This window comes from Emericellopsis cladophorae (genome assembly GCF_022114955.1).
Source record: "Emericellopsis cladophorae strain MUM 19.33 chromosome Unknown NODE_100_length_39194_cov_115_054682, whole genome shotgun sequence".
Taxonomy (NCBI): domain Eukaryota; kingdom Fungi; phylum Ascomycota; class Sordariomycetes; order Hypocreales; family Bionectriaceae; genus Emericellopsis; species Emericellopsis cladophorae.
In genome coordinates, this window is record NW_026251025.1 from 1 (window position 1) to 26,396 (window position 26,396).

Genomic DNA, 26,396 nt, shown 5'->3' on the forward strand with positions numbered 1-26,396 from the left:
GCCAAGGGAGCGTTGCGTGACGAGGTCCGCCTCTCTCTCCGCGGATTCCTTTCAAGGGGGTTCGAGTTACAAGATCTTGATTTTCAGCCTATTTGAAGCTGTGGGGGGGCTATCACGCAGATTTGTGTAAGATTCGCACAGCTTCATTCGGCATAAGACGCTTTGCCAAGTCGCGCTTCCATGTAGCATGCCGTAGCATCGCGCGAGATCAGCCACAGTGAAACAGTACCTCGAGCATGCTTTGCAAATAGACAAGAATGATAATCATGCCGGTAGCTTTGCGTCATGCTCGAACAGCCGCGAATCTTGCTAGCTTTATGTGCTTTGAAGGCCGATAGGCGCGTTTTGAGCGCAACTTACCATGAGACTAGACCCAGGGCCGATAAACAACCATCCTAACGTCACCACAATCCGGGAGCAATGCACGCCTGCCATGCCGCCACAGTAGGATATCGAAGGCTGTGAGGAAAGAATGGGTTTAGAAATCATGAGAGGATTAAGAAAAATTTCAGTTCTTGGTGTCTATAACGACGGCGCTAGACGCGTGATGCTCCGAGTTACCTATGATGCCCCCACGGCCAGATTCTGGCAGCCAACGCGGATGTGCCGAACAAGCTGTGGCGCTATGATACGTCTCCGAGGACGTCCAGCCCGCGCTGTTCTTTACGCCCTATAGAGTGACCGGTGCGGGCATGGCTGCGAGATAAAGTAGGGGTATTTCATCTTCGAGCTCCCACGTGGGATAGCCGTAGTCTCTCCACTTCACGCCTAGGTACACGTTACTACCCGCCGACTGGTGCATCCCGAAGATGGCTTCGATGCGATGGGTTGAGTCTATGTTGCTGATGTGCGGGCGAGCCTCAAAGTCTCGCCACAGTGTCAACTCTGTGCCGGTGTCCAAAACCCATAGGAGACTCTCCACATCCACCCAATCCCAGAGCTGATCCACAGCCTCGGCCCGAACGCCGTGGAATATATGGCTGGACACCCGAATGGTCAACAGGACTTCTAGAATGACGACCTCGGGCGACCACGTTGTCCGAACGTGGCGCCCGCGGTGATGTCGCTGCGGCGCGAGGACTTCCATCAGAACACTTTTGCACGTTTGCCACGTCGACGAGCGCAGAAGAGTGCTTTGACGTGCCAGAAGCACTAATTCAAGCAGCAGCGTTTACTTATATGATGCGCCTTTGCCCCAGTATGCGCTCGCGATGGTATACCAAGCCAACGGACAATTAAAGGAGGCGGTTGAACTTCTACAGCATGTTGTGGCGGTGGAAGAGAGGGTATTAGCGGAAGACGACCCTGATCGACTAGCATCGCAGCACGCACTTGCAAAGGCATACCAAGCCAACGGACAATTGAAGGAGGCGGTTGAACTTCTACAGCATGTTATGGCGGTGGAAGATAGGGTATTAGCAGAAGACGACCCGTCCCGGCTAGCATCGCAGTATGCGCTCGCGATGGCATACCAAGCCAACGGACAGGTAAAGGAGGCAGTTAAACTTCTGCAGCATGTTATGGCGGTGCGTGCGAGAGAGGGTATTAGGAGAAGACGACCCGGCCCGACTAGGATCGCAGTATTGGCTCGCAATAGTGTACCTAGTCAACGGACAGGGGAAAGAGGCGACTGGACTTCTGGCGCATGTTGTGGGGGCGATATTGCAGCAGATGTCATCCTTCCGGATCATCATCGTTTGCTGTTCAGTTGGGATGATTGGTCTTTTGGTGATATGGTGGACATTCAGGCTCAGGTAGATCGAGGTGGCGACGTTGCTCCTGCATATTCTAGGCAGATTACTCTGAGTATACGAACTGATTTCTTTAAGTTCCCAATCAACTGTTGTACAAAGCTTGCGACACTTCAACCAGGTCTTCCAACTCCCATTGACGATTAACTACTCCGGTTGACACCCACAATGTATCTCAGGGTCGTGGGTATCATCACCCTGGTGGAAAATTATGGACGCATTATCAAACTTGTGCGTCAAAAGGAGTATTCTTCGAGTGTGCGAGTCCGATATGAGTTTGCCATTAGTATCTTGCGGGCTCTCCCGTCCTGCCGTTGGCAAAGAACGTGGTAGCAAACATAGCTAAGTCACGTTATGAAATGTCTGCTTGATAGAAACGATGGAAAATGCACCTTCACCATATAAAGTCACGGAGTATGAGAGACATGCAGACGCAATGTCAATTCTGGCGAGATGTATGTGATCTTCGTCTGGCATGGGGGCCCGACAAGTATGTTTTGCTTCTCGCCATCCCCCGGATCCCGTCGATCCGGCCGTTGACCGCTCACAGTAGCCGGATGCAGTAGTCCGACACTTTTCACTAGTGCGAGGTCGCAGATCGGGAGCTGGTGGCTGTTTTTTGGCTACTGCGCCGCGGACAAGTGGACGAAATCCTTGGAGAGAGAGAGAAATGAGTCGATGTCGAGGAATGTTTTCGATGGCACGGTTCTCATTACTGCGCTCGAGCTCCAGAACCATGGAATGCTGACGCAGGTGGAAGCTGGAGGACATCGAAGACCCAGACCTTGTCGTCCAAGTGCAAGTCAGGAAGCAATGTGCGCTGGCAAGATTTCTTGTCAGCGTGGCCTGGCATTGTAGTCTTGGGGAGATACAAAGTGATACGCATTCGAAAGGGAACATGGCGCAGTCAAAACTTAAAGCCAAGTCAGCTGCACTATTCAAGGTAATATGCCGTCATGGGTGTCGTGCATGAAATGAAATGTGACCTTGGGGGACATGTGCAGGACCTGGGGGGCAAGTATCACTACACTTGATACTTCACCGCCACCCCGAAGCACGAAAAAGAAACGATCACGCTCATTACATGCAACCAAAGCCATCACACGGGATATAAAGACGTGTATACTGGGACAGGCTTGGTCAGAGTGCCTGGTCATATATGCCCAAAATGTTAAGGTATAGCGTTCACTTCGCTTTTCTGAGCTGCGATTTAGGCAGTTCCATGCAAATAAACCAGTAGGTCTTGACTACACCTGTTTCGATGTTGAAACGGACGGCCTCGGTAGAGAATAACACACTTCGAATTGATAAACATCACACCTCCCCGGATCTTATGCTCAGATATCCAACAGTACATACAAGACTCCGCAGAGGTTGGGGACAAACCTCTCGGCTTTATCCAAGATCCGACATGATTCCACTTATCCAAGGCTTGAGTTCACAAAGTCCCACAAGGATCTGGAATAATCAGAGTCGCACCGACTGGCTACTTCTTGCCAGCCCTGGAAGGAAACTCGACCCATGTTCCATCCTCGCGGACATGGACGCTGCACATGCGAGTTCCAGATTCGGTATGGTAGCTCACAGTAACAACATTTTGGGTCTCGCTCTTGTCTTTGCTAGACGGGTGCGGAGTTGTACCCCTATGGCGCGGCAATCAGCGACACACTGGACAATCGCCACGCAGTATGAACCGCTGGGGCTTACTTACTGGATTCGAGCTTCAGTCACACGAGCGTACTATGGGTCACATTTGTGTTAGTTTGGTGTTGCTCATGAACTCGGACTCAGGTAAATAGCTCTAACCTTTTGCTCAACGGCATTGCTGGCTGCCTCTACACCATCCGAGAAAACAGAACCAGCTGCTGTCTGGAGCTGGTCTAGAGAAACAGACTTGTACTTCACAAGACGGCTTGCTGTAGAACGCAACATATTGAAGTTTTCAAAAAGACAGAGAATGTAGCCTGAAATTTTAACAAGGCGTGCGAATGGGGATTGAAGTACGACGAAGACAGTAAGGTTAAAAAAAATGAAGCTCACTAATTAACGGCTGCTCGATGCTCTTTATAGATATTGTATTGAACTAGAATTGGGCAGGATTCAGACTTGTTAGGCTGCGTAACGCGTGGAGACACAAAGACACAACGACGCGGTTGGGTGCCTGAGCGCGTACTGCTGGGTGCGAAGTTTTTCGACTTTCTCCAAGGCTCAACCATGCAAAATCGCAAGCGGGTTGGCTGAAGCGGCTAATGAAGCCAGAAGATAAAATGTCTTTGTTGGTGATACATTTTGTTGTTGGTGATAACTTCCACCCAACGTGGTTCGCTCTATTGGTCCTTGTAGACTCTTTGTAGGTGCGACCGTTCAGGCAGCCAGGCGGATCTTCGGCGGCGTCAAACACCGAATAACGATTGATGGGCACCACCACTTGTCCACTATTAAGCGCTAAGGCAACCAGCCAAGTATTAGTCATTTGCGGGTCTCCCACAGGTCTCCCAGACGCGCGCGCCAGATCAATCAATCGAAGACTTCGAACTTCGAACCCGCATCCACCCTTGACGTTCGGCGCTTGCCTTCTTTCTGCTGCGTTTCTTCAACCTGCATCTCACTATGAAACGGACAATCCGCACACTTCAGTGTCGCCCTCGCATGTTGTTTCATCTGCAACGATCAGCCGCTTTTGTCTGTTCTTACAATTGCGGCCATCTAAGTGAAGCATCTCAACCGAGAGTCTGGCGGCGGAAAATGACGACCCCTTCGAGAAAGGAGAACTTCCATCGTGTGCCAGATGCGACGCCCATTGAAGAGGAGCTTCTTCCCGGGTACAAGGCGGAGGACTACTATCCCGTTACGATAGACCAGACCCTGAATTCGCGGTATCGCATCATCTGCAAACTTGGTCGTGGAGTTGGGTCGACGGTCTGGCTGGCCGAAGACGTGAAGTATGACAGCCCTGAGCCTCATTTTAATTCACATCATATCTTCAATCATCTTGCTGATGGAGTATCCAGAACCTCCCAATATGGAGCTGTAAAGGTCTGCACTCGGACTACAAATGGCGCAGTTCCCGCACAAGCCAGCCAAGAGATCGCCGTGGCTGAGTACCTCAAGACAGCTCTTGTCCGAGAGCACCCGGGTAGACGTGGCGTTCGCACAGCTCTAGACTCTTTCACTCTCAACGGTCCTCATGGGACTCATACGTGTCTTGTCTATGCGCCTCAGGGAATGACTTTCACTGAACTCCGCGAGTACTTACCCAGGAACAGGCTAGCGAAACGGATGCTGCAAACCAGCGTCCAAGTCCTTCTGATCGCGATAGATTATCTTCACCAAAATGGCGTTGTTCACACCGGTTAGTTCATATTCGCTGGTCCGGCGCCTGTAACGGTTCTAGCGGTTTCGGTTGTTTCTTGCTAACCCTAGTAGATATTTCTCCGAATAATATCCTTGTTGGCGCAACGGATGACACTCCATTCTCTCAACTAGAGAAGGACGAGCAGGCGCGCCCTGTCGCAAGGAAGGTTCTCTCCGATAGAACAATTTACATGTCGCGCCCAGTACCTCGGACCGACGGGCAGCTTATACTATCTGATATGGGCTCAGCAAGATTTGGCCAAGAGACTTTTAAGGGCGACATTATGCCCGACGTCTACAGAGCCCCGGAGGTTATACTAGGTATGGAGTGGTCCTCCAAAGTTGACCTGTGGTCGGTTGGGGTTATGCTAAGTTTCTGTCCTTCACGAACAGTGGTGTTCTACTAATATTAGTATAGATTTGGGATCTTTTGGAAGGCAAGCGACTGTTTCATGCGAAGAAGGATGGCGTTCTTAATGATGAACAACACTTGGCGGAAATGGTGTCTCTGATAGGCAACCCGCCGCCCGAGTTTTTGCGACGCAGTGAAATCTGCTCGAGCTTCTTCGACGATGCGGGTGAGCTTTGCCCTACCGCAGCATAATTTGCATACATCAACTAATACCTTATGATAGGCAATTGGAAAGGCTCCATTCCTATCCCGGACCAGTCCTTCGAAGATCGCATCACCCAGGTTCAAGGGGAGGATAAAGAGCTACTGCTTGGATTTGTGCGCAGCGTGCTTTGTTGGCTGCCCGAGAAGAGGCCGACAGCCGAGGAGATGGCATATGATGATTTTCTTATGCAAGCATACTTTGCCGCACAGTCGAAAGGTTAATACATGTGGAGGGAATAATACTACCAGACAGCTCATATACGTATTCTTCGATCCAACTGTTCGGGCAGAATGCCACGAGTCGGAGTCGCCCGTATTCACCGGGAGATCCAGCCACAACGCGGTTCATCTGCACGCACCGGCTGTGTGAGTCCTGCGTAACTCTCCATTGCCCCAGGTGCCTGAGTTTCCATACGCCCACTCGTCCCGTCATTGAGCCGCCTCTTCCTCACAGGGCTACCACCACCTCTGTACTCACTTTATGTGCAACCTACTGGAAAACACCACCACCAGCTCAGAACAAATTTTTGAAAACGCGTACCAAACTGCAAGCGCTATAGGATACCTGTGACCTTTTTGGCTCTTATCATCGAAAACGCGTCGAAAACGCGTGTTTTCGCGGTGATGGCGCCCAAATGGCCACAAGTAAACATCGGCCCAGAGCACATCAACGAGCACGCCACATACCTCAAAGAAGCATGCGACCAATTGAGGGCGGCAGAACCAGGTACCATGGAACGTAGTACAGCCATACTTAGAATCAACCATTGCGTTCATTGGTAAGGTCCTGAGACAGCCCGCGATGAGGGAGATCCTCCAGCAGGTTCAGGACGCGGCCAAATGCACACAGAACATCCAGAGAGACGTCACGATCATCAAGAGCAGGACAACCTTGAAACGAACGACCACTACGTTCGGGGAACCCCGAATATTTTCGACAATTTCGTAGGATTAACGATAGCCTTGATCGCAATGAAAGACTACTCTTTTAAATTCCTGGGGTGGCATTAGTCACCAGCCCAACAGTCCAATGGACCGCACCCACCCACACAACCCACTAGCCAAAGAGACAAAGGAGCTCATAGATCGATATGTTCTACGTTCTGACCCTCTTCATTCCATACCCAGCCTTTTTTTACCAAATTGTCATGGAATTCCGCTAGTTCGCTGAACTGGCTTGTTTGAGAAGGCAAGAGAGCGCTTCGCCGTGAAGCTCCCTCGTCAGCAGATGACTCTCGTCGTACACCGGGGCATAGCTCACAATGGATAGGGGAGGTGTGAGATACGGGGCATGCAGAAAGCATATGTCCACAAAGAAGTGCTGGTGTCGGATTTGGAATATAGCTCGGATTTTGAAGGATTCCTTCAACTTTGGCAAACTTGCCAGGGTTCTTGTATGCTACTTCCAGAAGAAAAGCGAGAAGCTGGCAATTTTGCGAAGGTGTGTGGTCCAGGATAGGCTCTTCAGGCAAACCATGATTTCCGGGAAACGGTCAACCACCAGATGGCTGCGACGGTCAACATCTGAGGAACACTGGGCGGGCTCGCCCATGTCTTGCATAAGCGATAGAAAAGTACTTTCGGCAAAAACTATTTGCAGATGCCATGGGGTCCTTGCGGATGAGCCACACTGTATTTGATGCTGCCTCATAAGCCACACTGAGCGTGGTCCATCTCACGCAGTCCAACTTTCACACCACTTGTGTTCCACTGAGAGCGATCAATAACTGCGACAAGGATAGTCGCTGATTTTGAACGTGACTGTAGAGAACTAGGGCTGAGAGGTTCGTGGGTGGACACTGGGGGACCAAGATTCAAGGCACCCAACTAGATAACTGTAGTTATTTCCTGACGAGTACTACAAGTCTCACGGAGGAACCGGAGCGTCTTCTGCTCCGGGGCGAAAGCCGTACCAGGGAGTATTCCCGCTCGCCATTGCCTATTTACCTCATACACGAGCTCATCGCAAAGCTGAGAGGCCTCTTTAAGACCTCGCGCGTTTTTCTGCAACACGAGGAGAAGGTGAGAGAGTATATCATCGGACATCTGTCGGTGGTGCGCCAGCGAGCCACGGAGCACTCCCAAGTCCCGGGTCATGTCGACGACGCGCTTATCAGGAGCCGTTTTGTTACTGTGCGGATCAGGATCACGTGTCTGAGGTCGACCTTGGTCGCTTTGCGCCGGTTCGGCTTGAAGAGGCGTGTGTCGGGATGGTCGTTTACGCACTCGGCGAAGTATTCGTCTTCTGAAGCTAAGGTTTCCCATCGTATGGCAGCACACAGGAGCGCTAATGGGCATTGAAAGACTCCCGGAAGCCTCTCAAGACCATGCAGCGGGTGATCTCTGCGTTATAAGCAATCAGTTTCATCAATTGTCCCTAAAAAGCCGCGTCCGAGCTGTAAGAGGATATTCAAGCTACATTTTGGATGCCCTGTTTTGTTTGCTCCGGGGGGCTCCCGCCTTGGCCGCGGCCGGATTTGGAAGAACAGAACGTATCAAAGTCAAAACTCTCCTGAGTAGAGAGGTGTGCCCCGTCTGCTCCGATATGGTCCACGGTGAAGTGTAACGGCACACCTAAGCCGCTGAGCCGATATTTTAGCAAAGACTTTTACCCAGAACAGCGATCAATGGCTCGAAATGGCCCCACATCTTGACAAAACAAGAGTTTACATTCAATCTCCGGAGTATCCGCGTGTCCGTAACTACTTGTGGCTACACGTGCATAAGCACAAGAGAGCGAGAGCGAGAGCGAGCATGTGTTTTCCTCCTTTTATTATACTAATCCTATAGGGTGGCTAGTCTTGCGTCCTTTTGTCCCCAAAAGCGACCCCGTTCCCCCGGCCCAATCATCGCCTCCCACCCTCCTTTCCTACGACAAGGACCCAACCACACTTAGCCCGATATGACCTATCACCTGCTGTGAACAACAGCCTCTTTCTTCCTGCTAGCCGCTCCGAGACGGTCCGCGCGAGCGATGGCTACCCCCCACCCCAGCGCGCACCGGCACTCGACGACCCCATCCTCCACCCTCAGGAGATTGCCGAATCGCTAGCTGAGGCTCACTTCCCTCACGCAAGAATCTACGTGGAATTGCCGCCAAGCTATGCCGCAATGAGCTAGCGTGTTGTAATGCCTGGCTGTTGGGAAATGTCGAGGACGTGGCGGAAGTCAACGCCCGTACGGGAAAGTTAGGCACCGGGCGAACCGTACAACACCCCATCATTCTCGCTGCGAATTTGACAGGGGGTCTCGCAGGATATTAAGATACGGCTTAGTTGGCAGTTGAGTGAGGGCTCCCCCACGGGCCAGGCCACCCATGACCGGGGATCTAGCTAGGGTTGTCTTGCAGTGTGGCGGTCACCGTGGAAGACTGGAGTTGAGAGGTTGTGGTGGCTCCGCCATAGCAATACATATTTGCCTGGGGGCTCCCGCTTCGGGCCAGGCCATCCGTGATCGAAGACTTGCCGTGCGGCTCCCACACGTCACCCGAGCTGCTTAACATCAAAAGCTGGAGTGGCTGCATTCTGTCCCTGCCGATCAGACTACTCTGAGCCTGGTGAGAGCTTCCCAATCGCAGGGGTCACGTAGAATGCGCCCGCTTGGCCCATCATATACGGATGCACCCATCTGAGCTAGAGCCGCGTGATAGAGGCCTGGAGCAGCCCGGAATGCGTTAGATATCGAATTGGGGCTCGATTTCAATCATTCTAGATACTTTTTCCATCCACATATTACGTATTTATAAGTAACTTCTTTGTACAACCGCGTATCAATCCCGTCTGGACTGCCGGTACCAGGTGTAATAGTTAGATAAGCTAACCTGTGGATGTGACGGGCAACGGCAGCTCGCTCGCAGGTCAAGCGTTGCATACTAAACCTGCCAAAGATATCAAAGGCCACAGTAGAGGTCAAGACAGCATATGACAAATGCGTCTCCAATGGTCATGAGAATGGAGCGTTCGCCTCCTGATCACCCCGCGGCCGACGTATGATCTGTAAACTAATCACTGGCTTCCATTGCCCCATACGTAATTCAGCTTTCCTAGACCAAGGGGCGCACCCCTTCTTATCCTCTCCGATGTTGGTTAGCACAGAGTTTAATAGCTGAGGTCCTCTCTTTTGTATGTTGTTGTAGCCGGAAGCAGACTATGATTACTGACCCAGTGTGGTCATGAAGCTCGGCGGCCCGCGCCTGACGACGATGAAGACTTTCCGCCTCAACAGCCCCTGGAGCCAGCGGCCACTTCCATACCTGATCCCTCGGCGGTACGGAACATGGACTCGGCCGAACTCGCTTTGGCTATCGATTGTAGAAATGTAGTCCTGGAGAATGAAAAACATGCTGTTGCATGGAGTATCGGCCGCAAATAGACGACATGGCCCAATGTCCATCTGCATCCCTTCGAAAACGTCACGTGTCGCGTTTACGTGTTTGCCTCCTTTCCAGCACGACATCAACTGTCCGAGGAGACTGGGACCGGGAATGACGTAGTGGATTCGCATCGATCGTTCATCCACAAAAGTCCTCATTGCTTTGTAATGAAAGGAGCCCGTGCAAGCGCTCTCGCTTGTACACCCCAAACTTCTCTTCCCAGTCTGATAAGTTCTGGGCCGAACTCCCGGAGCACCTCCGCTACACTCTGTTCCCCCTTGCGAAGCTCTTCCCAGTACTCCTCGTCATTGCCAAATGTTGCGGATCTCTAAATCGTCTTCCATCTCTCGATCGCCAAGACCGCCTCCGATTGCTGGCTCTGCACATCACTCGCAACCAAGTAGAAAGACGAGCGCTTGGCATGCCCAGCCTCCGGCTTGAACAGCCTTACTGAAGAGAACTTGGTAAATTTGTACACAAGAGACAGAGTGTCCCAAGCCTCGAGCTTGTGTAGGAGTACTAACATGGTTCCGCCCGGCCTAACGTGCTGAAGGCCTAGCGCCAGCTGCACGATTGTCAATCTGCGGGCCTCTCGCTTTTCCCGGTAAGCAGCCCGACTCGGAGCATTTGTCCGGAGAACTTGGCCGTCGCACATGACGAGATCGAAGAGTCGGTTCGGATCGAATTGTCGAGGAAAGAACTTCCCTGCGTCGACATGGTCTTGAGGGATCTCTGATGCGCCCATATCGGCAGCGAGCATTGTGATATCGAGAAACCTTAGCTCCACATCCGGGTGACGGGGGAGAAGAGCTTTGTGTCCCCCTTCGGATTGAGGCAAACTGAAACCTAGAGATCGGGCTCCCGGGTTGAAACTCAGCGCTGTCGCTAAAAAGCCACCAGGTGCCATGCACATGTCCAGAATCTCCGGCAGTCCCGGGGAAGTTGTTGCGATGTCAAAAGCATTGGTGGCAGACTGGAGTTCCAGGCCAATTCTTTTCATGAGAGCATAGAAGTATGAGGCCGTATTCGCGTCGGTTTGATCTGCATTCTTGCGTTGTCTTTGGAAGAACTTGTCCTCCTGGGGATTACTCCAACCCTATTGCAGTTGTCTTCAGAACCGTTGAACGTCTGGAGATATCCGTTCCCGTGGAAACTAACCTGGCGTCGAAGATCTGTCAATTCTCGGAATTCTGGGACTCTTTCCATTAAGTAGGGGTTAATGATGTTATGGGCTTGTTGCCATCCTCGGCCGTCAGAGCATGAGGGTTGGTCGTCAGCGTTACCCTGGTCGTCGTTAACCATGGCGAGTAGTCGGAAAGCCCGAAGAAGTCCAAATCTCTCTCGTCAGTAAGATTAAGTCTTTGAAGTCTTTAGGGATTCGATGCTTGGCAGGGTAAAGACACTTGGGCGAAGAAGATCTGAGCGGAACAACCGCGCCATACCTTAGGACGCTGTTCCCTACACACCAGGTAGTGTTTCTGATAGGTCTCCCTGAAATAGCACATCACTCTGTCACGGGTCGGTACATCCCCTCCTCAATTCAAGATCCAGCACTATTCATGCGTTGCCAGCACATTCCGCATGGAATCCGTCCAGCCCGACGCGCTCTTGCAGACGAGATTTGAGCAGCGGGCCGAGCGTCAGCTGGAGGTGTGCCTCCTAAAAGGGTCTGAGTGGGTAAGCCACCACACTCCTCTGCAAATGACCAAATGGGCTACGTCCCGTGATACCTGCAGCCGACCGATCACTGCCTGTCCTCACGTAGGTAGGACACCATCACCGTTCTGCCTTGCTTGTCTGCTTCTCAAGGCAAAGCTACTCTTCCACTCAATTTGGATTTTTCGAACTTGAGACAATTAAATCTTTTACAACCAGCTATTCTGGGCCATATCTAGACCCGTATCTTGATCAATTGCCACACCAAACTAGGCGGAGACAAGTCCAAGACTACAAGTTGACCGTCAAAATGAGAAACAGCAATCAGGAAGGCACGCTATCTCAGCTTGACGTACTTAAGGAGTACCCAATGCGTGGCAATCTCCAACAATTTCGACTCGTTAAGGTCAGAACCTTCACCTGCAATTTCTGCAACAAAGAGAAAAAGTCAAAGCTGGTAGCCACGGAAGATGGGAACTGGGGAAATCTTATATGTAATGGTTGTTATGGTTTCGTTCTCAAGGAGAGTTCATCCCAACCCCTTCACTAGTCGGGAGCTGTCCTAGGTGGTGTGGTTGTCCCTCGAGTGGCGTGGGATCCGTCCCTCGACTTGCCAAAGCCTGTCTTTCATTCTAGATGTATTGGGAAGGGATTCAGCTTCCTTTATCGTCCTGGGTAGTTGTATTGGTGTTTTGAGAGTTTTAGGGTTGGGACCATTTGGTCGCCATGAACGTGTCTGTAAGTCGTCAATAGTAGGAGCGACGGCACAATATGCATGACCAGGTAATCTTGTCTCATTCACCGCTTTGCCTTGTGTCCTAAGCGACCGCCGCCGTGATCTGACAACCGGCCGTGCACACATGAAGCCATATCGTGCCATCCCGTTCTTACCTCTCTCCTCGCCTGCTTTGCCTTGCACTTTCCACGTCCAACACGGCAAAGCCATGCGATTGAACGGCCGAGGCGCTGCGTTGGTGTCTTGCGGCTGTCTGGGCGTCCTGACGCATCCGTTATTGTCCCTCGTACCCTTCTGACTCCTACTGCTGTTGCACAACACCGGCGAGACTTTTGTCATCGCCCACGAAGTTGCCGCTCCCGTCTACAGTGAGGCATGCGGATATCTCGACATCAATGGGCCGTGGATGGCCATTTCCGTCGATCATGGGAATGCCACATTCTGCAGTCACAGCTTCGGCGATGGCACCGGCCTGCTCGGCTGCCGACCCAGCAATATCGACGATATTGTTGACCTGGCGGACAGTTGTGGACGTGTCAATGCGAATGCGAAACGCGTAGTCGTGGTTGGCTAGAGCCGCCTGAGGTGCGACGGCGCTGACTGGCCCAGGGTATCGTCGTGGCTGGCCGGAGTATGGTGGTGGGACGTAGTTCGCCATTGTGGGTTGCAGAGTAGCACAGAACGCGTCGTTGTGAATCGGATAGGTTCAGAAGATTGGTCCTTCTGTAGGAAGCTGAGCTGGATGCTGCAAGGGGTGGGCTTTGACTCTTTATCCGAACGCCGCACTGTACATCAATCTTGAATATCTTTAGTATTGTTGTCTGAGTATTGTCTATTGAAGCCCCAATACGGCAATGTGCTCGCTATTGTCCCTATAGAACACAAGTCGCGTTCCCGCAGCCTGTCCAATCGCGCCCGACGAGCTCCCACACCACCTGGAGCCGGCACCATTGTCCCATGGCCAGCCTTACGGTCCCCGCATTCAAGGCCCCATGAATGTGTTCAGTGCTTCGACAATCTTCAGCACAGATTGTTTGAAACGAGCGTGGGCCAAGGTCCACAGCCCTCTCGCCCCCGCGGCGTAGAGGCGATTACCGACGGCTGTGCCAGTCAATTGGCCCGCAAACGCACACGCCATGTAGGCCGTGTTGACGCGGTTTCTGGCCTTGGGGTTGATGGAGAAAATGGACGAACGATTGGCGACTTGGGCGATCTGAACCCCGACGTCGATGCCGATGGCCTGCAGGATGGGTCCTGCGACGGTAAAGGTGCCGGTGAAGGTGCCAAAGATGATGCCGGCCAGCATGACCATCTGCAGCAGGAGGATGGAGAACAGCGGGACGAATCGATCAATGATACGGCCGTACAAGGGGACAGACACCAATGCGACAATGTTGAGCAGCGAGAACAGGCCCACCACGAGAGACGAATACTCGTATGGTGGCGAGACGAGCAGAAAGGTGACCGTCGTCCAGAACGAGGTGAAGCAGCTGCTCATGGTGAAGGCCATGGCGCACGCCTGGATCAGCACGGGTTCCGTGAACATCATCTTGGGGATCGACCACAGTGCCCTGAGGTAGTGGAGGCTGTCTGGGTTGGTGGCAGGGTAGTCTGGCATGAAGAGGTAGAGCATCAGGCCGAGCACGTACTGCGCTCCGCAGGCGAGCCAGTAAATGTTCCTCCAGGCTGTGTAGTTGGCTACGACGCCGGAGAGCAGCCGGGCGACCAGCATGCCCAGTAGGAGTCCGGACGTGACGATGGACAAGTTGGCGCCTTTTCGTTCAAGGGGCGCAAAGTCACCAACAAGAGGGATCATGAGCTAAGGGGTCACTGTTGTCGCGCCGCAGATAAAGGAGATGGCATGAAAGGTTGTGAAGGATATCGTGACGCACAGGGCGATCCACTAGGGTTCGGTCAGCATCGCGTTCCTGATGCTGCGTTGGGAGATGGTACCAATGTGGCTGTCAGCAGGACGAGGGCAAGGATGAAGGCCCGTCGCTCGACCATGTCACCCAGGGGCAGAATGAAGATCAAGCCAGCAGCGTACCCAGCTTGAAGCAGAGTAGGCACTTGAGAGGACTGCTCATAGGTGACGTCAAATGTGACGGCGATTTTGTCCAGGATTGGCTGGTTGTAGTACAATTTCGCAACGGCCAAGGTGGCAGACTATGACTGTGTAAGCTCGTTGCTTGTCTCAGGGGTAAAGGGGCATTCACCAATGCGTACAAGACACACAAGCCGGTGGTGAAGGCGGGCGGTGAGATCATGTTCCATCGGCAGTTAGGCGGCGTCAAGAGGCGACGCCAATACGTGTCGTACTTGCTAAGGCCATCATCGGTAGGGATCTCCTCTTGAATCTGAATGCGGTTGCCGGACGGTGGCTTCTTCTCGCTCGTGTCGCCATGGCAGTCGACAGACGCGCCTGGCACGACGTCGCCCGCAGACCCCTCTCGGCTGGCTGCAGTATCGCGCTCACCCATGCCTCTGGCGCATGTCACGGGATGACAGGCGATGCTGGCGCGGGTCCAAGTTGACAGACATGGCGCGAGACGGCGGAGCGTTGATGTCGACGAGCAGCGAGATCGGTGATGGATGACCCCCGGGATTTTGCTCGAGAGGCGGCGAGGCCCGCGCGCGAGTGGTTCGTGGATATGAGGAAACTTGTTGATTCCAGTCATTGCCATTGGCTGGGAATTTTGTCCGGAATTAACCAGCACTTATTCGGCAGTCGGTGATACCTAGAGGCTAATTAGATGTGCCCCGGGCTTGCGGCACGGACCTGATATTTAGAGAACAGCAGTCCAGCATTTACTGGACGACCTCGCGAATCACAGGTTATTTTCACGTTTGGTCTGTGCCAGGTGTTCCTCGGTCTCTTATGGTGAGAATCACAGCTTGCAGAGCACCGGATCTTGACGGTTCTGTTGTGTACGCAGTCATGCTGTTAAAACTGAAACTAATCAATGTCACTTATGACAGCACAAACGATGCGGATTAAACCTCCTGATACCACATTAGTCTCGTGAAAAAGTGCATATAACAACAGCCGTCGACACTGACTCAATTTCTTAGTTTTCGAGTCTTATCTCAAGCGTGGTTTGCGAACATCGTCCTTTGTGCGATGATGTTCAGGGTAGGTGGCTTTGCGAAGCAGCGGTCGACTGGAATTTCATCGAAACACCAAATCTCCGACCATTGCTTTGTCCAGATCTTGGCATTTAGGCTGGGCGTCGCGAGCGTTGCCCGCGAGCACATGGCGCTAAACTGCTTCTGAATTCAATGTCCATCAGCCGCCTGGCGCTGCATCTTGGCAGCCGACATCCTTGTCTGCCTGAGCGTAGGGCGGCGCAGCTGTGATGGGAGCTGAAAAATCACAAGTCATCTCGCACTTGTGCGGCTGATCAGCGATCATGCATGTGTGTGTCTTTGGAAATTGATTAATTCTGCCTTGCGGCTCCTCACGGTCTTTACAATCTTATCCCTCCTTTCCCAAAGTTCATGTTCTGATTCTGCGCTGGCTCCAGTCTTCAGCCCAACAACTCTCAACTTGCGCGTCGAACATTGCTCTGGTGCCCCCTTTTGCTCGTTCACGATGGATCCGTCACAGCAGCCTCAACAGGGGCAGTTCTCGCAGTATCAGCAGCAGCAGCAACAGTACCAATACCAACCAGCCATGGAAGGCGTCAAACCGCCGCCGCCCCATGTCTCGCCCCGGAACATTTGGCTCTCCAAGGTCATTTTCCGCATCCTGTCTGCCATCTTCTCGATTGTCATCATCGGCCTCTTGGCCTACATTGGCACCGAGGGGTATGACGGCTATTACTACGGCACAAACCCACTTGCCGTCATGCTGCCCCCAGTACGTTCTGCGTTCATGCTCACTGTCGAGTCTGGTCGAGCTACCTGCTAATTGCATGAAACATCAGGCTTGCGCTGGCCTCGTCTGGGATCTGGGCGAGCTGATCGCTGTCCTCGTACGCGGTGGCCACCGTGGTACGCACCCGGGAGCTGTCGTCGCCCTGGACCTGATCCTGTGGCTCGCGTTCGTCGTGACCGTCGTCGTCTTCGCGCTGGTGTACGCGGAAGACGACTACTACTACTGGTACGAGTACGACGAAATCATCATCACAAACCGTGTCATCGTGGCCTTTGGAAGCATCGAAGTGTGAGTGACTTTGTTGGCGGACAAAACATGGAACCATGCGCGCAGCGACGGACTGACACGACCACCTAGTGCCATCCATCTCCTCCTCTTCATCTTTGGCTGCTACGAGACGAGCATCCGCAACAGAATGATGCCGCCTGTCGTGTACATCCCAGGTCCCATGGGCTACGGTATGCCACCGCCGAGCCAGCAACCCCAGCACTTCAGCCAGTACGGCGCCCACGCACCGGGGCAGCCCATCATGCTCCCTGTCGGCCAAGCGCCTCCCGCTGGCTACGTGGCATACTCACACGGACCTCAGGATGGCCCTGCCAGCAAGCAGTACGACGCATCGACTGTCTCTCCTCTGCCACAGGAGCCCTCGCCCATTCACACGACCCCCACGCCAGCACGTGGTGACTGCAGGGACTCACACCAACCGGTCGAGGTGTCGGGTCACTCCAACGTCGGCGCATAATCACTGGAAGATCGGTTCTCTGTAGACTTACAATAAAACTGCCACGTATTTGCTAGCTAATTGTATGATATCGTGTTTCAAAGAGCGCTTAGAGTGAGGAAGAAGGCATGTGTGTGTTTGCTCTTGCTGCTCTGTTTGGACACCATGGAGACGTAATACTCAGTCACCGCATCTCACGTTGGCCTCGCGGAATAGAATTCATCTGTTCTCGTCATGCCTCACTTTACCTCACTTTGGCCTTTGTTGAATGAACAATAGTCACCTGGCATGGCTTCAATGTTCACGCCTCACGCCCCAACTGTTGTTCTCACCTTCTCTTCTCCTCGCCTTTCTCTTCTTACCCTCGCTTCTCCTACTTTTGGACCCTGGACCTCTCCCCTATTTCTACTCTCTCATCGATCAGTGACCTCTACAATAACTCATTCATATCATCGCCGTCTCAAGCTTCAACATGCCAGCCAAGGATCGACCTCAGCGCTCGGCGACGGCCAAAGGCATCAAGAAGAACAAGACAACCCTCGTGGTCGGACTCGACTTTGGAACCACGTAGGTCACCCTTCCAGTGGAATCTCTTTATCGCTGATCAAGACTTTTTGCAGTTTCTCTGGCGTTGCATACGCCCTCTCGACAAATCCTCAGCAAATAAGCATCGTATCGCGTTGGAAGGGCGAACTGTACTATCAGACCAAGGACAAACAAAAGGTGCCCAGGGTTATTGCGTATGATAAGTCTGGTCAGCCCATCGCCTGGGGCTATGAGATTCAATACTCGCACACGCCACTCAAGTGGCTCAAACTACTCCTCGTGGAGGAGGACGAATTGCCATCACACCTATCCAGCTCAGCCGAGTACAAGTCATTGAAGAAGCAGATTAAGGCGTTGCAGAAAAGCCCCGTCACTATCATCGGCGACTATCTTCGCCTCCTTTGGGCCCACGCCTGGAGTCAGATCAAGGCGGCCCTAGGGGAGTCGTTTTTCGAAGCTTGCAAAATCAAGATTGTCGTTACCCTCCCTGGTACGAGCGTCTCGACAATGTCCTTGATCGTCCGCAAGAGCACAGGTAGGCACCATTCATGGCTGCGTGCGTAGCGGCTCATGAACTCGGGCCGCCTGTTCTCGTCGACGAACATACCCAGCTGCTCTGTTAGAGACTTCCAAAAGCCATTGGAGCGCTCCTGCTTCGCCTTCCCCTTGTCGCTCAGGTTGATAGGTCGAAAGTGCAAGTCGGGATCAAAGTTGATATCATGGCGCAATTTCGAGTTTTGCACAATGTGCACCACGTCGAGATCCGATAGGGTAGCCTTAGTGATGGGTGGCCCGAAGGGGAGGTTGATGCCGCCACTTGAACTGCCAGCCTTTGCTTTTGCACTATTCGACCACTTGCTTCCTGCAGACCGTGTCGCGGATTTTGAGGGCCTGTAGACGTGCGTTCCGTTTGTGTCGCGTGAAATAAGTCAGATCTTCTGGATTTGGTTTCGCTCGGCGACGAGCTCAGGCTGGTCGACTGGTCGACTGGTATGGACACGGTCGGTGTGCTGGCCGAAGAGCTCATCGACTGTGTTGCCATGTCTTCCGAGTCGGCTCGAGGCGAGTCGACCCCCGGTGTTTCTGTTTCGGCGCCCTCCATCGGCACTCTCCCGTCGTGCATCGTGCCGGTGCTTTGGGGTTTTGTGTCTTGCCTCGCGGTGTCTGCGTCTGCGTCTACGGCACAAACAGACGAAGTGCGTCGCCTAGAATGTCCATCGACTGAGAATGCTCCTGAGTCGAGCCTCAAATTGCCTTATCCGGAACACTGGACAGGTGACCGTTCGCGAGCCACATATGATTAGAAGCGATTCGAGGAGAGAGTGGGAGATGAATCATAGGCCGGTAAGTGACGAGAAGAAAGGTATGTCATATGACGATGAGTGTAACGGCTACGCCAAATTGGTTGCGCCAAGGGCAAAATATCAGACATTGATCGAATGAGGAGCGATCAATACAGGCGAAATAGCTGCTTATAGGGGGTTACGGGGACAGGACCGTACCAATGAGGGAGCGCATCACATATCAACAAAGAAAGGGATGGAAGAAGAGTCAAAGCGACATCGAGGCAGTCAGCTTGCCCTTACACTTACGACCCCTGAAGTGAGGTCTATGCTCTGGTGGAATCTCCGTGGAAACTTCGACGGCGTTTGGCCTAGCAGCTACGCAGGCGTCTCGCAGCGTGTGGTTGATTTTCCTATAAACTCAGGGCGTATCCGCGTAAGCTAATACCCGGTGCCCCATTATTATGACAGCAGGCCAGGCTAATGCGCCTGGTGACAACCAATGAAGGGAGAGTATAGCCGAAGAACAGCCGGCCGAGCGAATCTCCTCTCGCAACATCACATCATCGGCAACACAGTCCCACGACACCAGTACCTTTTGGCCTGTGCTACCTGACGGGCGTTTCTTCCCACCACGATTGAAACACGGTCGGAGCGGAACTTGGAGACGCGATCCACCTCTACCGTTATCTTGCCACGATGTCTCAACGGGAAATCGAGCAGCTAAGGCGTGAGCTTAAACGAGAGCGGCGCGAGAAGGAGGAGGCAAAGGCACGGGAAGAGGAGGCAAAGGCACGGGAAGAGCAAGAGCGGCGCAAAACACAGAAGACAACACTGCCTGAATATCTGTACAACTGCCACTTCGACCTTTACGAGAAGCTCGAGCTTGCCGGCAAGCCTAAATCTTCGACGGGATATACGAAAGTTGAGGGGAAATGTTATCCCAAGTGGCTTCGGCCGTGGGACGAGTTCACGAACACTCAGCACCAACGACTTTTTGAGCAGATATGGACTATCTGTGGTGAAAGACGCCTCTTTCATCAACAAAGTACGACCGACGACCTGGGCAGATCTATAATTCGCAAGATAGCAGGCAACGAGAACGCAATTGACTACTTTGAGAAGCTTGTAGTAGAGGATCCTACTTGGGAAATTCTCAGCCCTTTTTTGAACGAAGATATGCGCCGGATATACGGAGCTACTAGCCTGCGATTCAGCAACAACATCCGCGACTTCACGCATTCGAGCGACAGCAGCCATCTTGGAGACGATGCGATCGAGGAAAGACAGCCGAGACGGCGTCGCACAGGGCCGAACAAACGAGTCGCGTCCGAGCAAAGAGTCAAGCCTTCGTTTGCGAAGCCGGACGGAGGTGGTATCCGTACGTACCTCGACGGGAACGAGACCCTTGCTTTTGTCTCCGACTACAAGGCAGCCCACAAGGTGGCAGTAAGGCATGTCAAGGCGACTGTCGCGAAGGAGAAACTGTTTATGGAGGTCACCCAGCGTATCAATGGCGATAAATCGAAGAACAACGTGCAGCTGCGGGAGCAAGAGGATGCAGAAGCATTGATAGCCATGGCGTTGACGCAGGTGTTCGACTATATGATCCGGTACGGAGTTGCCTATGGCTACGTAGCTGCCGGCAAGTGCTTGCTGTTTCTTCACGTCGACCGATCTGACCTGCAAACGTTGTACTGCCGTCCATGCGTGCCAGGCGAAGATGTGGGGGAGGCATCAGCGGGACCTTGGGAAACCCGTGCATGCTACACCGCAGTAGCCCAACTGACCAGCTTCTGCCTGTTGAGCCTCCGACTCGAAGCTCTTCAGGGAGCCCGGCTCGATTCAGCGTTGCAGATAGCCGAGGCAACACTGAGAAAATGGAGGGAGCCGTACGAGGGCGCGGCGGGTCTGCTGGATGCAGTCGACATGGCTTCACACCCTGCCTCCTTATCCCCAACAACGGAAGGCTCGGAATTCAAGTCTAGTGCACGACCCGCCAGCCGAGATTTCTCGTTCCGGTCGAGGTCGTCCTGCCGTGGACCGCCAGTCTTCGACAGGAAGGATGATGATGAGGAGGACGGCGATGATGGGCCCTACGGCGACCCGTTTGGGCCCCCAATGCGGACGGAGACGGGCAAGCGGAAAGGAGGGCCCCCGAGCGGCAGCTCAGGGGAGGAGGATGTTGATGTGGCAGAGCCGGCCCCGTCCAAACAGTACTGCACACAGGCTTGTCTCCTGGGGCTCAAAAAGCGCTGGGATCTCGACTACTATTGCCCCAACGTTTTCTGGCATCGCTCTGCAGGTTGCCGACACCATCCCATCGATGCCGACAAGTTTACGCGTCTGGTGGCTAAGCAACTAGAGAACCCCTACCGATATTGCGAGGCCTTGAATAGCTGGGGCAAGGCGGGGTCGACAGGCGTTCTCTTCAAGGTGGAGCTGGTGCCGTATGGGTACACATTGGTCTGCAAGGGAACGGTGTCGGGTCATTTACAAACCCTCGAACACGAGAGCCGCATCTATGCACACCTTGATGAGCTTCAGGGTGACTTTGTTCCCGTACATCTAGGACTAGTCCATCTGAATTGGGGCTACATTCTCCCCGGCGGAGCCCGGGTTGTCGACATGATGCTTATGTCGTGGGGAGGGGACACGGTGAAGAGCGCCAAACTCGGCGAGGTAGACCTCGAGAAGGAAGTACGACGTGCCTCGCAAGCTATATGGGCTAGAGGCGTGGTTCATGGCGATGAGCACGACAACAACCGACTTTGGAATAATCAATGCGGGCGCGTGATGCTTGTTGACTTTGACCACGCGAAGCTTTGGCGGACGCCCAAGCACAAGCGACTTGTGGAGCTGTCTGGGAATGAGAGAAAACGCAAACGAAATGGTTCTCGGCACCACGAGCTGAAGGGTGGCCTCTTGCGAAACCAACAGCAGTGCGTGTAGATTATATTCGACTATTTCCCGGCCAGACAGCCGCAGCACTTATTATTGTCGACAGCACTTCAACCTTGAAGTGGCCTTTTGGCAATTACAAAGGTCCTCAGTCTTCCTCTCTATAGCTTCCTATCCTATGTTTCGAGGAGGGTTAGACCACCGAAGTGAACTACGATATCCTGCAGCTCCAAGCCAGGCTACTATCATAGGACAATCATCCCAGTCCCAAGCCTCCGTCATAGAAAGCCGGAGACCGTAGAATGAGCGTCCATCACACTACGTGCACCGCAGGCAGCGATAGCGCCGAGCGAGAGAATAAAATCGTGACGCGCGATGATAGAGCCCAAACACCCTCATACCACGCTCGCCGTGATGCATTTGTCAAGTGGATGAGAGAGATGGACACGGCCTACAGGTTCAGAATTGCGAAAATCTCTTTCGAGTAAACTTCACTACTCCAGTGTGAATACCCGAGGAACTCCGGGACTCAAATTCGTACTGTCTCGTTAGACCTGAAGCGGCACAATGTGAGCATGAACGAAGACGGTGAGGTAGTAGATAGACGATGGCCGTGTCTTGCTTCACAACACTAACCCAAATGATCACGAAATCGAATACTGCGAATCAACCAATGCCATCCATATCTCGAAAGCAGTGCAAGGCAACACTAACTGATCATAAGCACCACTTCAAAAGCAGCCCCATTCTCCTTTAAATTCTACTACGACCACTCGAATATCCTAAAACTCAGCTCTCTGTGACTGCACTTAGCGTAAAACCCTAGCATGAGGACATCACTATTCCATTACTCCAATTCACCCACAACAGGCTGATCAAACTCATCGTACCAAGGTGACTGCACCTTGCTTTTCGCTTTGCCATCGTAGCTCGTACTCTGGGACAAATTGACTCGTTGGATCGTAGCTTTCCTGACCACGTACCTCCAAAAACCAGACTCGTCAGGTTTACAGATTGTAGCAGCGTAGACTGTCTATAGCAAATTACTCACCTCGTGTGAGGAAACCGAATGGCGTAGTTTGACACACTAAGACGGGGGTAACAGTAAGCTTATATATCCGGAGAGAGTGGCATTCGCCACTGGGCACCCTCGGCCAATTGACGTCGAGATATCCGCATGCCTCAGTATAGACGGCAGCGGCAGCTTCGTCAGAAGAACGGCAGGGACTGCAGTAACGGGAGAGAGACGGAGAGGATAGGATGAGCATCAATTCAACGCAGCCGCCGTGGCAAAAATGGCACCGACCTACCCTAGACAACGCTCCGCAGACCAGCACAAGGGTGGAAAGTTGCATCGCAAATGTGGATAAAATCACAGACTCGGCTAGGTGCTATCCAATTCTCAGCGCGGCGCGTCGATCGTCTCGTCTCGCTGCCTGACCTTTCTCCGCTACAGATCTGGTTGTCGGTCGAGACGAGGAACTGACCACAGTTGGGATCGACTTGGATGTTCTGCAGACGGTGGGTTGCAGGGCTAAGCCACCTTCCGCTAGCGCCTGGCTCCGCACCAGCGGGTCCAAGTGGGGCAGCGCCTATGGGGAGGAAATTAACGGCAGCCAGTGATAAACACATACTGCCAGACGAGTTGGTTTCTTGATTTTCACTTCCTTTCCAGCTCCTTTTGATTGCCTCACATGCGCATTGGTCGACGACGAGTCTGTTCTACTGCACTGCCCCGGAAATTCTATGATAGCAACGGCAAGCCGTCTGGATAGTTTGCTCAAAACCGTACGCTCGCGTGAGGAAGCGGACCGCGCGAGCCGAGCCCAGGCTGAACAAGAGCTTGCGAGACTCGATGAGCGCCTCGCCAAGCACAGTATCATCAAGTCGAAGCTTGAGAACCATTTGGCAACCAAGTCGCAACTCAGCTCTGATATTCAGCAGCTAAAAGAGGACATACAGAAGCAGCGGGAACCGTACGGAGATCTTTCTGATTACGCTCGGTTGGACGAATTCATCAAGAATGTGTGGCCTCTTACCCAGGCTTTACGGTCGCAGCAGGAGGAGAAGTTCAAGTGCCTGCGCGACCTAGAAAGCAGAGAACCAGCACTTCTGGATAAGATTGGCGCGGAGGACATTTATCGCCATGAATCCACGCCATCCTACGATAGGAATTACCCAGCAGATCGCCACGAAGATAGAGCTGCTTCGCATGATAATAGTGACCGTCCGGACCCCGTTTCCGAGCCTAGCCCAGACGCCTCTTCTCGCTCACTCGAAACTTTATCCGGACGCCAAACAAAGGTGATGGTTCTGTTACGAGTGCCGATGACGACTAACGCGTATCCATAGAAACGTCGTATATCCCAACTGAAGGATAACCCACGGAAAGCTACCCGGTGCGAGGAAGAACGTATAATCGATATTCACAAATTCTTCCAAAACGGTAAGAGCAAACACAAGATCTTCAGGGTAAATAGCGATAAGAACTAGTGGATTATGTGGTGCAAGGAACATAGCATAACCTTCAATACCAAGCAACCGCTTAAAGGTACTGGCAAGCATATATTTACCGACCAGCATAGGTTCGCGAAGAAGTCGAACGAGATAGCCCTCGCGCTTCTGGGTTATAAGGTGCTCAATTATACTCCTCAGCTAATAGAGGAGAACAACCGCGCTATAGACGCCGATTTAGAAGCCCGCGAGCCTCACTTGCCATGCAGAAGCGGGCGTCGGAGCACGATATCTGGCGGTGACGGTGACGATACCGAAGCCGACTTTGTTCCAAAGAGACACATAAAGAGGTCTATTCAGCGTAGGACTGAAGCTATGTCGCAGCCTATATTCGATCCCAAACCAGGCCAGATTTACCTTACTTAGGTATACCAGAACATAATAGCGGCAGTATGTCTGTCACTCCCGTCTAGTGTCGAAGGTCCTGGCATTACCGGGCTATAGGCACAGACAGAGGATCTCGAGAAGGAGATAGCAACCGACCCTCCGATATACTATAAGAATAAAAATAGCGAATTTGTGTGGGCCAAGGACTACAAAGGCGATAGACCTAAGATTCGGGAGCGGCAATATCCTGTTATCCTAATCAATAATCTTAATATAAAGAAATAAACGCGGGTATAGATTCTAGCAGTAGATCTCCAGGAAGTCGAGGAGACTGATCCGACTTTATAATCCGTCGCTAACCGCAGTGCTATTCTCAGGGAGCTACAAAGACGAGAGAACCTAGAACAAGACAAGAGTAGGCCCGCCGCAGGGATGAACAGGCCTGGTGGTGTTGCTCCTGGTAGCGATTTCTCGGCATATTACTCTCCCGCAACAAGCCATAGGATACCAGCGAACGATCAAGCAAGAGGTTCCGTGGTTACGGAAGGCGTGAAAGGGGCGGAAGGTGCTTAAGGCCAGGACTAAGTCAGCCCAAACGCCACGGACGATACGGAGAAGACTTCGTATGCCCAAGAGGCGAACCAAAGCATCCTAGAAATAGCTAACAATTCTTATTATAGAGTAGCCACAGAAGCTACCGTAGAGCCGAGCCGAGCCAGAGAACAGCCTACACCAGAGCAATGCCGCGGCTCACGAGAAATTTTACCTTCAGTGACGTTAGGTGTTAAGCCAGAAACGGATATCCTTCTTTATGAGGCGCAAGGGGCGGAAATATAGCACGAAAATGGCATGGTTACTGGCAAGTGTGGTTCTATTAGTTCCGAAGCCTTAGGTGGTGAGAACGAAAAGATCACCCCGATAAGCAAAGCTTCGATGGACGTGAGAGACTTATTAAATAACCCGGCGGTCCTAATGTCTCCTACGAACGTCGCCTAAGACTTCCTTCGGAACATAGCCCGAGACGCTCGACCTTCATCCGAGACGGAGCTGGGTTACCACACCCCTGGGCGGGTCGGACCCGTCAGCGATAGCGGTGCCGCGTTCACAAACGTCAGACATATAAATGGGTTCTATGCGAGTAACTGGCCAGATCGCAGAGCAGAAGAAAAGCACATGCACCATCAGATAAGGAGTTCAGCCGCAGCCGCAACGCCACGTCATCTAAGAACTGGCTTCCAAGCTGTTAATGGCCGCCAGGAAGAGTCATAAGGAGCCCCACGCCACGTTCAGATTGCTCGCCTGAGACTAGCAGGCAAGGTCTGTTTTTAATCAATTATCCATTCTCAGAGCTTTATATTTAAGAACCGGAAGATTCCTTTTAGAATTAAGGCATCCGCCGGGCACCAGAACATTATAAGTGAGAGTCCCTCAAGCGACGCAATCTTGAGTCTCGGTCGAATTCGAATCAGGCATGGATATAAGGAAGACTGCAAAAGATATATAGACTTGGGGAGGGATTTTTACATTTCTGTCATTTACTCTTGCTTCACTCGCTTGTTAGCGGTACTACCATATAAGGGAATCTCCTGACTAACCTTCCTTTTTGATAAACTTTGAGGGATATTATTAAGCTGCTAAGACGCAGCAGCTGGTACTAGAATCTCTTGCCGGTTGATGAGACTGTCTGTATATATACCTGCGCCAGACACTTCGCTATCGCTGGGAGAGGCAGTCCTCGA

At 52.6% G+C, this 26,396-nt stretch overlaps 6 protein-coding genes across 6 annotated transcripts; 3 read left to right on the top strand and 3 right to left on the bottom strand.

Moving 5' to 3' along the window:
* Nucleotides 1-670: 670 nt before the first annotated feature.
* J7T54_000400 (uncharacterized protein) lies at nucleotides 671-1,087 on the bottom strand (the record flags this gene model as incomplete). Its single annotated transcript, XM_051510426.1, has 1 exon — nucleotides 671-1,087. One exon carries the CDS (start codon nucleotides 1,085-1,087, stop codon nucleotides 671-673), a length of 417 nt encoding a protein of 138 aa, XP_051358666.1.
* Nucleotides 1,088-12,786: 11,699 nt separating this feature from the next.
* Nucleotides 12,787-13,143, bottom strand: J7T54_000401 (uncharacterized protein; the record flags this gene model as incomplete). Its single annotated transcript, XM_051510427.1, has 1 exon — nucleotides 12,787-13,143. One exon carries the CDS (start codon nucleotides 13,141-13,143, stop codon nucleotides 12,787-12,789), a length of 357 nt encoding a protein of 118 aa, XP_051358667.1.
* Nucleotides 13,144-13,467: 324 nt separating this feature from the next.
* On the bottom strand, nucleotides 13,468-14,965 carry J7T54_000402 (uncharacterized protein; the record flags this gene model as incomplete). The annotated part of the gene is made up of 3 exons (XM_051510428.1): nucleotides 13,468-14,304; nucleotides 14,439-14,651; nucleotides 14,702-14,965. 3 exons carry the CDS (start codon nucleotides 14,963-14,965, stop codon nucleotides 13,468-13,470), a joined length of 1,314 nt encoding a protein of 437 aa, XP_051358668.1.
* A 1,112-nt stretch (nucleotides 14,966-16,077) lies between these two features.
* J7T54_000403 (uncharacterized protein) lies at nucleotides 16,078-17,107 on the top strand (the record flags this gene model as incomplete). The annotated part of the gene is made up of 3 exons (XM_051510429.1): nucleotides 16,078-16,344; nucleotides 16,412-16,650; nucleotides 16,720-17,107. 3 exons carry the CDS (start codon nucleotides 16,078-16,080, stop codon nucleotides 17,105-17,107), a joined length of 894 nt encoding a protein of 297 aa, XP_051358669.1.
* Nucleotides 17,108-17,558: 451 nt separating this feature from the next.
* On the top strand, nucleotides 17,559-18,936 carry J7T54_000404 (uncharacterized protein; the record flags this gene model as incomplete). Its single annotated transcript, XM_051510430.1, has 3 exons — nucleotides 17,559-17,653; nucleotides 17,707-18,167; nucleotides 18,566-18,936. The coding sequence occupies 3 exons, from the start codon at nucleotides 17,559-17,561 to the stop codon at nucleotides 18,934-18,936; spliced, it is 927 nt and encodes a 308-aa protein (XP_051358670.1).
* A 678-nt stretch (nucleotides 18,937-19,614) lies between these two features.
* On the top strand, nucleotides 19,615-21,867 carry J7T54_000405 (uncharacterized protein; the record flags this gene model as incomplete). The annotated part of the gene is made up of 1 exon (XM_051510431.1): nucleotides 19,615-21,867. One exon carries the CDS (start codon nucleotides 19,615-19,617, stop codon nucleotides 21,865-21,867), a length of 2,253 nt encoding a protein of 750 aa, XP_051358671.1.
* Nucleotides 21,868-26,396: the final 4,529 nt, after the last annotated feature.